Raw genomic sequence first — 12930 nt, 5'->3', positions numbered from 1 at the left:
CTTCAGCTTGTTGCTTTATTAACCACTTGAACCCTAGTGTCCCTATTCTCAGAATGTCATAAATTGGTGAACATATTCTGCGAAAATCGGTGAACATTTGTATGTGTGAGCTTGTAGATTGGCTATTTTCGGCTAAGAGGTGAGGGTTTAAGTGGTTCTCCACAAGAAGTGCTAAAGAAATGGTGTTCTGTAATGAAATAGCCACCATTTCCAGATACAAATCTGAGACAGAATGTAGGGATCATAAGTAATATAAGTCCATTAAGGGCAGATAGAACACTTTTAAAAACAAAAGATAGGAAAGCACACAAAACAGAGGAATTATGAGCAGAGAGAAGAATGCTATCTCAACAATGTTCTGTAAGGCAATCTAAAATATTCTCTGTATTTTCTGAGCATGCAAGCTTGGTTGTCTCTCACGCCCACCATGCCCTATAAGCCAGCTCCCATCAGGTCTGCATACTGTATGTAAATAACGCTGGACGTAGTCGGATCAGTTTACATGGCCATGCACTCTTGCATTTGGTCTGACTTGCAAATGACCTTGGAGGTGGCCAATCCCTGGTTTTGGTCAACATGTTGGGTTTCATTTGTGGGTCATTTAGATGATCCCATAACAAATTGCTTCTCTTAACCCATATGAGTGGTGCTCAATTTTTTTCATGTCAAGGACCCCCAAAATGATATGCATTTGGCCGCGGACCCCCATCAAAATATTTTGTTCCAGGGACCCCCATAAGCAAAGATTTGAGTTTAAAATGTTCGCTTTAAAAATATATATATATTCAGAAGATTTGCACACATTTTCACGATTTTTCAAAAATAGCAGATCTACAAGCTCATAGCGCGGCACTCGGCGCGGCACTTGGCTCATAGCGCGGCACTCGGTGCCGCGCTATGAGCTTGTATTTCTGCTATTTTTGAATAGCCTAAACCTAAAGTGTAAAATAATGCTTTTTTTTTTTTTTCTCAACTCTAAAAATGACACAGTTCCAGGTCTTAAGGGTTAAAGGAGCACTTCACCCATTTTCCACCTTATATCTTCATATAACTGGCCCTCACTAATGCTCTTTCTATAAGGATACTCGCTCTGCGTCTCAGAGATTGGCTGTGGACGGTTCAGAAACCTGCGTATCAATGACATCATCGGTTGGGATTCCAAGCTAATGACAACTGCAGCCATTCTCTTCCTGGAATGTTAGCACATTTAAAAAGAAGCCAGTGTTTCTTGAGCCATTGAAAAATAAAACAATAAAAAAAAGTTTTAAATCTTGTGTGAAATTACCACTGATGATGTATGTCAGTGGTTCTCACACTTTTTCATGTCAAGGACCCCCAAACTGACACTTACTAGCCCGCGGACCCCCATTTCAAAAGATATGCCAGGGACCCCCATAAGAGAAGATCTTTTACAGCTCTAGCAGTGATTCTCAACCATTTTAATTTCAAGGACTCCCAGTTTGACATGAATTAGGGCTACGGACCCCCATGTAATGGCATTTCTATCTCTGGGACCCAAATTTATATTGTAAAATCAATGTTAATTTAACTCTGAGAGTGTACAAATGGAACCAAATGGACCCGTTAGGGTCCATTTGGTTCCATTTGTACACTCTCTTACAGACCCATAAGGGTCCATTTGGTTCCTATCCATCATTGAGCTGGGGACCCCCTGGAACCCCCTCAAGTACCCCTGGGGGTCCCCGGACCCCACTTTGAGAACCAATGATGTATGTCATTGGTGATCAGATTTCTGAACTGTCCACAGCCAACCTCTGGAGATGCAGAGCGAGTATAGATGGAAATGGTGCCATCTTTCATTGAGAACCAATATGAAGATACGCAGTGGTGTAAAGTGATTACGTACATTTACTCAAGTACTGTACTTAAGTACAGTTTTGAGGTACTTTTACTTTACTGGAGTATTTCAAAATGTCAGTACTTTTACTTCTACTCCATTACATCTCAGAGGCAAATATTATACTTTTACTCCACTACAATTATTTGAAAAGTTTAATACAAGTTACTTTGGGCTGGATTCAGCCCTATATACATTTCGGCCATTTGAAAGTAGCCGATCTACAAGCTCACAATGCGTCATATCGCGACGCATTGTGAGCTTGTGGATCTGCTATTTTCAAAAGACTTGTGAAATGGGACATTTTGCACAATGACTACTTTTACTTTTGGTACTTTAAGTACATTTTAATACCAATACTCTTGTACTTTCACTCAAGTACATTTTTAACTCCAGACTTTTACTTGTAACAGAGTATTTCTACATTGCAGTATTGATACTTTTACTTAAGTAAAACATTTGAGTACTTTTTCCACCACTGAAGATACGTTTGAAAGTGGGCGAAGTGCTCCTTTAAGTTGTTACGGCGCTATTTTGAGCTTGACAATTCAGGGCCCTCCCCAGCACACACAAACACATTATCAAGCAACGGTACCAGCATAGGGAATGCCAACCAGGCTGAATCAAGTGCCCAGAATAGCTACTGTTACTGTACATGCAGGAACCACTGACCCACATTTTGCCATGACCCACATTTGATTTGACACTATCAGGAAAGAGGAAGGAGATTCCCCCGAGTCTCCCTGGCAAACAGACCTGTCAGCCCTTGCTCAAGTTTAATAATATAACCCAAGAACAAACTATAACTAGAAAAAGTGCTCCTCGGAGCACAGGTCTCCGCCAGGTCAGGTAGGTTAGTCAAGTGTGGGCCAGCAATGTTCAGAATTCGGCAATCAGGCTGGAATGTGATAAATCAGGGGGATCGGACGGATCCGTCTTGATCACTTAACTAAAGAGATCATTTATATTTGTGTGATGTTTGGACAACATTTGTAGAAGTGATATAAACTCTATATAAAGACTATAAAGAAATGGGCCTCCTGGTGACGCTATAATAGGGCAATGTTGAAAGGGTGGCATTTGTGGCCTCAACATAGTGCAAATGTGCGTGCAAAGTTTCACTGCAATCGGACGCTGCGTTCATGATTTGCAACATTTTGTTGAAAACGGGCCACTCCTGCAAACTTTAGATGTCAATCTTAGCCAATGAGGATGTAATATGACAAATCTAACAGATCCGTCTTGATCACATGACTATATAGATCATGTCTTCTGATTTGCGTGAAATTTGGATCAGATCTTTAGGAGCATTATCGTAAAATGTGTTTTATATAAGTCGGCCTCCTGGTGGCGCTATAATAGGCAGATGTGAAAAATGCAGGGCAAAGATTTTCCTTGGCCTCTAGGGAGTGCATACAAAGTTTTACACAGATCGGTGCAGTTATAGGTAAAAACACGAATCGGCCTGTTATAGCGCCACCATGAGGCTGATTTGAACATTTTCAAGTGCCATTTCTTCCTCGGCCTAGTGAGAATGTGCGTGCAAAATGTCATGGAAATTGCATGCTGTGTTCATGATTAGCAACATTTTGTTCAAAACGGAGCACTCCTGCAAACTTTGGATGCCATTTTTAGCCAATCAAGATGGAATATGAAAAATATGAAATACCCGTTTCGTTTAATGACTATAAAGATACTGTGTACCGATTTGCGTGACGTTTGGACAAAATCTGTAGGAGTACTGTCAAAAAATGTGTTTTGCAAAAAGCAGCCTCCTGGTGGCGCTATAACAAGCTCATGTGAAATATTTGGGGCAGAGGTTCTGAATTGGCATCCAGGGAGTGTGTGTGCACAGTTTCACTGCGATCAAGCCAACGGTGCCAGAGATTAGCAGTCCACAGACGGACGGACAGACAGACAGACGGACGGACGGACGGACGGACGGGGTGCAAAACATACTCTCTCGCCATGCCTTACGGCCTGGCGGAGACAATAATAATTCTGACCTATTTGACCCCACAGGCAGTGGTTTTGAGCAGTGATGGACGAAGTACTTGCATTTTTTACTTAAAGGTAGGGTAAGTGATATTTTTGGGTTAAAACAAAAAGTATTTTGTTAAAAGGTTAAAGCACTATATTCTGATAGTAATCATTGCTATAGAGTGTTTGTTCAGTAACAGGAGTCTCCCCGTCTCTCCAGCTCTTTAATAAACAGAAAATAAATGTTTCGGTATGTCAAAATCTCAGCCAATCAGGAGAAAGTACCCATTTTTAAGCTTAATTTTTATAGTGTTCCAGTTCCAATTTTGCCTGCTCATTTCTTAGTGTCATCACTTCCAATTGCACTTGTTTAATCTATCCTATTGAGTTCTCTATCCTGATTGGATAAAATTGGATATGAAACTGAAACTGAAACGAAAATGCATTTTCTGTTTTATAAAGAGCTGGAGAGACAAAGAGACTACTTTTACTGAACAAACACTCTATAGCAATGAGTACTATCAGAATATAGAGTTATTTAAAGGAGCTACACCATGAATTTAAAAAATAATAATAATATTTGATATCATATTGTTTATGTCCCTCAAACGTTTTTCAAAAGGTTTGAGCCTAAATCAAGCCTCAGATATACTCATTCCAACTAACTTCTCTCTGGCTTATAAAGCACTTTCACCTGCAATACCACATTGTCCTGTTTGGCACGGGGCGCTATTGAGCCAGTTTGTATGCATGTCATGTCCTGGTTCTGTGTGGAAAAAGTAAAAAAAAAAAATAAGAAAAAAATTATTTAAAAAAAAAATGAAAAAACTTTTTTTTTTTTTTTTTTTTGATTTTTTTTTTTTGTTTAGAACTGAAAAACGGGAGGAATTGTTCCCAGACGTGACGTAGGGTGGGGGAACAAATCTGACGGACTGTTTTCAGACCAATTTACATGAAAACCACAGATAGCCTATGAAAGCCTGCATGCTCGAAGTCGGGTATTTGTTGGAACAGAAGAGAGGTGGGGGAGACCAAAAACACACAAAAATGAAGAAAAAGTTAAAATTCATGGTGTAGACCCTTTAACACTTATTTTAACCAAAGAAAATCACTTACCCTACCTTTAAGTAAAAGTAGCAATACCATCCACAGTGTAAAAACACTCTGTTACAAGTAAAAGTTCAGTATTCAAAATTGACTTTGAGTAAAAGTACAAAAGTATTGGCATCACAGTGTACTTAAAGTACCAAAAGTAAAAGTACTCATTATGTAGAAATGTCCCATTTAAAAAAATGTTTTATAATAAAAGCTTTTGAAAATAGCTCATCTATAAGCTCACAATAGCGGATCTATAAGCTCACAACGCGTCGCATGTGAGCTTGTAGATCGACTATTTTCAAATACCGGTAGCCAAAGTATAGGGCTGAAGCCTGAAGTGATTAATGGATGCTTTGTAATAATAATCAAAATCTGCAAAGTAACTAATAACTAAAGTTTTCAAATAATTTCTGTGGAGTAAAAGTATAATATTTGCCTCTGAGATGTAGTGGAGTAGAAGTGAAAGTATACAAGATTGGGAATACTCCAGTAAAGTAAAGAGTGCTGGGGAGGAGCAGTTAGGGGTGAAGTGTCTTGCTCAGGGACTCCTCGGCACATTACTGGCGGCCAATCGAACCTTGAACCTTCTGTTTTCCAGGCAGACTCTCTACCCATTTAGCTATGGCCATAGCAGGGGCTCCCAAACGTTTTCAGCTCAAAACCAGAGTTACAAAAATACATTATGAATTAAACCCACACATGGGCAACATACAGCCCGAGGGCCAGAACCAGCCCGTGGACTATCCCAATCCGGCCTGCGGATCACAGTACACAAGTGACAGATACATGTACAGCACAGTAAAAAAAAAGCTCAGCATTTTGTAACAGAACGTTCTTGTGTTGTGAAGCAAGGACACAGGCTTTCTGGCCTGGCAAATAGCCTACTAGTCGCGTAGTCTGTCAAGAAATCTGTCATGTCTACCAAATTAATGCAGTTTTAACATTTCCGCAATATGTGTCTCAAGTTTCAATTCAATTGCCCAATGTGTGGCATCTCACTCACTTTATCAAAGTCAGTGTGGCCCTCTGGAAGAGAATGCTGCCCACCCCTGGCTGAACCCTGTTTTTCAAATATAGGCCTTGTGAAAATAGCCGATCTAGAAGATTACACCGCGTTGTGAACTTATAGATCGGCTATTTTCTTTTTCTTTTCTTTTTTTTTTTTATAAAAAAGAAGAAATAAAACAAAAGTAGAAAGGGAAAAGGGAAAAGCAAAAAAAAACCTGGATATTCACTTGTGACCCATAAAAACTGTCCCAAGATCCAAAAGGGGTCACAACCCTATGTTTGGGAAACACTGCATACAGTATAGTGCATTATGCAGAGCGACAGGAGCTGTCGACATCTTTCAATAGTTTCTTCTGACTGAGCTCACCAATGTGACTGATGTAATTAAAACAATTATATTCTGTGTGCGCCTCGTGACGACCACACAACCCCACACTCGTGGCATCATACACAAGCAGACGCCGCAGTTACAAACCAGTTCAACCCTATTTTCTTCGTTGACCGGGTGTCCCAGGGCTCTATGGTCCCGGCCTTTTTTCCCTCTACAGTCTACACCAAATCTCTTTGTAAAAAAAGTTGATCTACAAGCTCACAACTTAGCAGCTTAACGACACTTTTGTATAGTCTTTGGTAAGACTCTGGTAGGGATTGAACCTCCCAACATGAGGGTGGATACTCTATAACTCATTGGTTCTCAAAGTGGGGTCCGGGGACCCCCAGGGGTCCTGGGGGGGGGGGGGTCCTTTGTAGATCTGCTATTTTTCAAACATTTTGAACATTAGTGAACATTTTCAACACAAATCTTGCCCCCCCCAACATATTTTCAGAAGTTTGAGAGCCACTGCTCTAACTACCAGGCCACTGAGGTGCTCATCCCAATACAAAACCCATAATCCAGCAACATTAATTTCACATACAATTGAATATGCAACATTTTTCTTTTTGTGATATTGACATACATTTTCGGACATTGTTTTTTTTTTGTTGCTATACCTTGTGACAACAAGTCCCATACATTATACGACCATTGTGACTAATAAGTCTTGTTGCACAGCACATTTTGTGCCAAATTTGCTGCAAAATGTGCTGAGATGGTAGAGAGGTGAAATTATCTTATTTTACACATTTGAAAACTTGTGAATTGGGACATTGTGCATAATGAGTACTTTCTACTTTTGGTACTTTATATTGATACCAATACTTTTGTATATTTTTTTTTACTCAAGTAAAGTAAGAAAATTTAGTACTTTTTCCACCATTGGTGAACTGAACTGATCTACATCTCTGTATTATTATACACAGTAGATAACTGGCATAGGCTAGAGAGAGAGAGAGAGAGAGAGAGAGAGAGAGAGAGAGAGAGAGAGAGACACACACGCACGCACGCACGCACGCACCCACCCACCCACCCACCCACACACACACACACACACACACACACACACACACACACACACACACACACACACGCAGACAGACAGACAGACAGACAGACAGACAGACAGGGTTAAACACGTGGTTGATGGAGGGAGGGTGGAGTGAGACAGAGAGAGGGGATATGACGCTGCATGACTGCCAGTACATAACACACACACAGCCCAGCCAAGCTCAACCAACCTCAGTCTGTTTGCCTTCATAGCTAGTCGCCGGTGGGCGATCATTATTAATATCATCATATTTACTGTAGTGTGGAGCGACTAGGACACACCAGCTGAACATCTGCTTTGTCCTTCAAGGTAACAACAACAACAAAAGCCATTTGAAACGATCACAAGCTTGGGAAAGTTGATTTCCTTTTTTTTTAGACTCGAAACGTGGACAACGTGTCACCATCACCATCATCAGCCACCACTAGCACTAGAGAGGTAGAGCTTTGACCATCCAGTAAAACAGATACAATGTAGCCATTACTGTGGAAATGAAACGGTTACTTTATAACGGATGCGTTTATTCGTGTTTTATGCGTGCATGTAGAGGCGATCGTGCTGCAGTTTTTTTATGTGCGGTTCCCATGACGAAATAGAGCTGAATAGCCTTGGATCAAGACTATCATAGATGTATATTTAATCAATTTTGACGTTTGCATGTCATAGATACGAAAGTAAAAGTCAGACTCGATCAGAATACATCTATGACGGTCTTGATCCAAGGCTACTAGCTGATCATGCTACTGTGTGCTGCTAACCAACCATAGCAGCACATGTGTGTGGTGGTGTGTCTGGTCAAGCCCGTTTAGAATGCTTATGGTTGTTGGGCGCCCCAAAAATAGCAGATGTACAAGCTCACAACGCGTTGCGCTGCAACGCCTTGTGGACTTGTAGATCTGCTATTTTTGAGCTTGTACGTCTTGTGTTTTTTGTTTGTTTTTTTAGCTTCTAGATCTGCTAGTTTTGGTGCAACAGCCGAGCACATAATAACGCTTTCCTTCTGCACTATAATAGCCTTGGATCAATATCATCATAGATGTATTTGATCGAGTCTGACTTTACTTTCGTATACAATACGATGCAAATGTCAGAATCTATCAAATACATCTATGATGATCCAAGGCTATACTACTGCACACCACATGATAACCTGCACACCACTCGTTTTCTTTCGGGTTTAAACGAAATTAAAACATTGTTTTTTTTTGTCTTTTACACCCCAATCTGACAGCATTTGTTTTTATGTGTATCATCACTTAGCCTATTATTATATTCCTATTGTGGTTGATGATCAACTATAGCCTAACATGTATTTTTTAATATCGATTATGGCATGTGCATATCGAAAGTAAAAGTCAGACTTGATAAAATACATCTGATATAGTCTTAATCCAGGCTAATGATCAGCCATGTATTCGTTTCTGTCTCATCAGTGATGACGGTGTGTCCTCCTCATCATGCACATTAGCATTGTTCAGTGATATAACAACTCTAATGGGCCTGGATGGGGAGGGGTAAATCCATTCTTATCTTTATGGAAGATTATTAAATCACTAGGCTATCAAATCTTAGACGCACGCATCAAAATATGCTGATTTATTATGAACTCTGGAGTGTGACATTCCACCCAGCATATGTGGGTCAACGTGTCAAATTGAAATTGAAAGGACATATGGGTGTAATAATCTAAAGGTCAGAGTTAGACATATTGTCAGTCACAGTAAACAGTGCTGTGTGCATCATGCTGTGCTGCTGGCACACTGACTGCTACTGTATATGTGGGTTAGGCCTATAAATAAACTGCTTGGCAGAGATGAGAATTCCGATGTGTAAACTTATTAACCTCATAACTGCACTTCTTTTATTATTCTATTCTATTATTATTATCGTTATTATTATTTTGTGTAGATATCAAAGACAGCCTTGTGAGTGTGATGCAACTTAATACATTCCACTCCAGCAGATACATAGGTATATGTTCACCTACACCTAATGTAGGTCACCAGGCCAATAGTTGAGCAGAGCTAAATATGTCATTATTTATTAGGTGTGCCTGCGTACAGATCCTACATGTCAGAGTAAAGGTTACATATCAACAGCTATATGTTGTAAGGTTACAACCTTACAACATACAGCTGTTGATAGGTAACCTTACAACATATAGCTGTTGAATTGATAGGTAACCTTACTATATATAGCTGTTGATAGGTAACCTTGCAACATAAAAAGCCTACAATATGTGCTGTTGATATGTAACCATACAACATATGTAACTTTACAACATAGGCTATGTAACCTTGCAACATACTGTATAACATATAACCATACATCGTGTAACCTTACAGCATACATGTAAGTGATGTAACCCACAACATGTATGTAACCATACAACATATATGCCATACAGCACAGGCTATATGTAACCTTACAACATATATGTACCCTTACAACATATATTATGTAGCCCACAACATATATCTAACCTTACAACATATATAGCCTATGTGCTGTTGATATGTAACCTTACAACATATATAGCCTATGTGCTGTTGATATCTAAACTTACAACATATATAGCCTCAACATATATAGCCTATGTGCTGTTGATATAATGTAACCTTACAACATATAGCCTATGTGCTGTTGATATGTAACCTTACAACATATAGCCTACGTGCTGCTAATATGTAACCTTACAACATATAGAGCCTATGTGCCTGTATAGCTGTTTATTATGATCAGTTAATGGGTCACCCATATTTAAGTCTAGGTGCAACAGTGATAGCTGATAGGCCACAGTGTCAGCAGCAGCACGCATGATGTCACCACTACGGCTTCCGTGTTTGTGTTGCAAGGAAGGACTGACTACATTTTTTTCATTCTTTATGACCTGGTTTGTTTCCTGTAAAGACAGACCGTGGCTCCACAACCTTCTTTCTGGATTAGGCCCCTCTTGAAAAGCGTTTGCGGGCCCACCCATAAGTGGTCAGATGGGTGGGCTGTGTGCATTTTTAGACTTACTATTAAACTGTTTATTTTGATGATCAATCAATCAATAGTGTTCCTGCTTGGATCAATGGAACTATAAGTGAAAACACATTTTAACAAAGAAAAAGTAGCTTGTAATTTATTTTACCTTTAAAAAAAAAAAAAAAAGTTTCATGCTGTAATAAATACAGCGAGTGTTTTTTTGAGGTGCTGCAGAATGCTGTCTGTCTCTCCAGGAGGCACACAGTGTCTCTCTGCAGACTGAAGGAGAGAGAGACTGCAGAATGCCGTCTGTCTCTCCAGGAGGCACACAGTGTCTCTCTGCAGACTGAAGGAGAGAGAGACTGCAGAATGCCGTCTGTCTCTCCAGGAGGCACACAGTGTCTCTCTGCAGACTGAAGGAGAGAGACTGCAGAATGCTGTCTGTTTCTCCAGGAGGCACACAGTGTCTCTCTGCAGACTGAAGGAGAGACTGCAGAACAGAGATACCAGTTTTTCCTTCCCGATACCCATAACTTGCGTATTGGTCGATGCAGAGTACAGATCCGATACTGGTGTGTAATTTAAACAAATCTAGGACAGTGGTTCTCAAATCAGTGTCCAGGGACCCTCATTGTTCTTTGAGGGGGTTCCAAATGGACCCTTACAGGCCAGGGTATGTAACTCTGAGTGTGTGCAAACGGGTCCATTTGGTTCCATTTGTACACTCTGAGAGTGGTCCTTGATATTAAATAGTTTGAGAACCACGGACCAAAATTCCATTAATAATTGTGCAGCTACAAGTTTAGTAAACTAATCATATAAAACAGTCTGAAACAAATCAACTGAAACATTCAAAATATTACTGTGAATGAAATGTGATAAATTACGTGGTCTCGGCATGAGTTAGACTGGCATACTTAGTAGTATATCGGCAGCTTTTCCAATACTGTTCAGAGAACAACTCTACTGCAGAATGCTGCCTGTCTCTCCAGGAAGCATACAGTGTGTCTCTCTCTCTCTCTCTCTCTGCTGCCAGGTGCACTGACCCGGTGCTGGCTGACTGGAGAAGATGTTTCTGTTGCTATGGTTACGTCTTTTATTTCTGAGAAGGTCATATAAGCTCTTGTCGGTAAACAGGCTGTATAGCTGCTCCTCACCGGACCGGCCGGCCACCAGCATTTATCGTTTTAACCACTTAACCCTGTGTATGCTTATTGATCGGGGGTCCCCCAGGGGTCTATATAATACTAGCCCCCCCCTCCCCCCTTTTTCCCCTCCACACCAAAACATCTTCACCGAAAACGGCATGTCTTCACAAGCTCACAACTTGTAAGCTTGTGTAGATCTGCTGTTTTCACCAAAGAATAGGGACGCTAGGGTTCATGTGGTTAATGCAATTTCTTAAAAAAAAAATACAGGCCAACAGAAATGATTAACAACAAGCTCTGCGATTGGACCACAGCTATACTTGTAACTGCCCCCCCCCCCCTTTTTCTTTCACGACCAAAAAAAGATACTACGCAAACAAATATACATGTGTGTGTACACTTTACACATGCATCAGCCCTTGGGTTTATACTCCATCTCTATGGTCAAAGTCGAATAATATCACAATCATCTTTGACCAAATACTTCAATACTTTCACAATATTGTGGGGATTATTAAAGGTGCTTTCACAAAGTATTTATTTACACAATAACATTTTTGATAATCACCAGTAATGCCTGTTTAATAACGACAACTAATAGCACAGTCGGGTCAGAATATTGCATAAATAATGAATATATCATGATATCCAAAATCCCTTAAGTCTCATATCACAATATCAATATAATATTGATATATTGCCCGAATCTTCAAGCTAATTGGCTCGAAAATCGTCTCTTTTCCTCATGCTACACCGTTGATGCTACAAAGTATAATTTAGGCTTGAGTATAATTTATGGCACAACAGTATGATCAGTTATGATTACTAATCTGTGTGGTTTCTCTTTCAACAGCATGGCAGATTATTTGATTAGTGGCGGTACAGGCTACGTCCCTGAAGATGGACTCTCGGCTCAGCAGCTCTTCTCCGTCGGAGACGGCCTTACATACAAGTGCGTTCAGCTTCCTCTTCATCACTCAAATGTTATGCACTAGACCAGTGATTCTCAACCTTTATAACTTCAAGTACCCCCAGTTTGATATGCATTAGGCCACAGATCCCCCCCATTTGATATTATCTCCGGGACCCCAGTCTACACTGTAAAATCCTCTGTTATTTTAACTGGAAGAGTGTATGTGTGGAACCAAATTGACCCATTAGGGTGCAATCGGTTCCATTTGTACACTCTTGGAGTCAGAGACCCACAGGGGCCCCGGCCAGACACAGTGTTGAGAACCACTACACTAGACTAGTAAAAAAAATGTAAACAGTAGAGATGTACCGATACCATTTTCGGCAGCTCCAAGTTAGTAAAATAATTTAAATTGTACAGTAAGAATATAAAACAGTAGTGCAACATCAATTTAAAATACGGCTGTAAATGAAATCTCATCATGTGATAAATTACATGGTATTGGAATGGCGTAGACGTAGACGGTCA

At 40.2% G+C, this 12930-nt stretch overlaps 1 protein-coding gene across 7 annotated transcripts in view; it reads left to right on the top strand.

Annotated features, from left to right (window-relative positions):
* Positions 1-7532: 7532 nt before the first annotated feature.
* impdh1b (IMP (inosine 5'-monophosphate) dehydrogenase 1b) overlaps positions 7533-12930 on the top strand; it is a gene marked incomplete at its 3' end in the record, with an annotated part of 36658 nt that continues 31260 nt past the window's right edge. For all 7 annotated transcript variants that reach the window (XR_014600219.1, XR_014600220.1, XR_014600221.1 and 4 more), the window contains exons 1-2: positions 7533-7680; positions 12343-12441. Coding sequence is in view for 3 of the 7 variants with exons in the window: in XM_084049970.1 (XP_083906096.1) it covers positions 12344-12441 (98 nt within the window). The remainder of the gene's footprint in view (positions 7681-12342; positions 12442-12930) is intronic.

This window comes from Gymnoscopelus microlampas (assembly GCF_963454915.1).
Source record: "Gymnoscopelus microlampas genome assembly, chromosome: 23".
Taxonomy (NCBI): Eukaryota; Metazoa; Chordata; class Actinopteri; order Myctophiformes; family Myctophidae; genus Gymnoscopelus; species Gymnoscopelus microlampas.
Note: the sequence above shows the minus strand (reverse complement) of the source record. Positions and strands in the feature narration are given on the sequence as shown.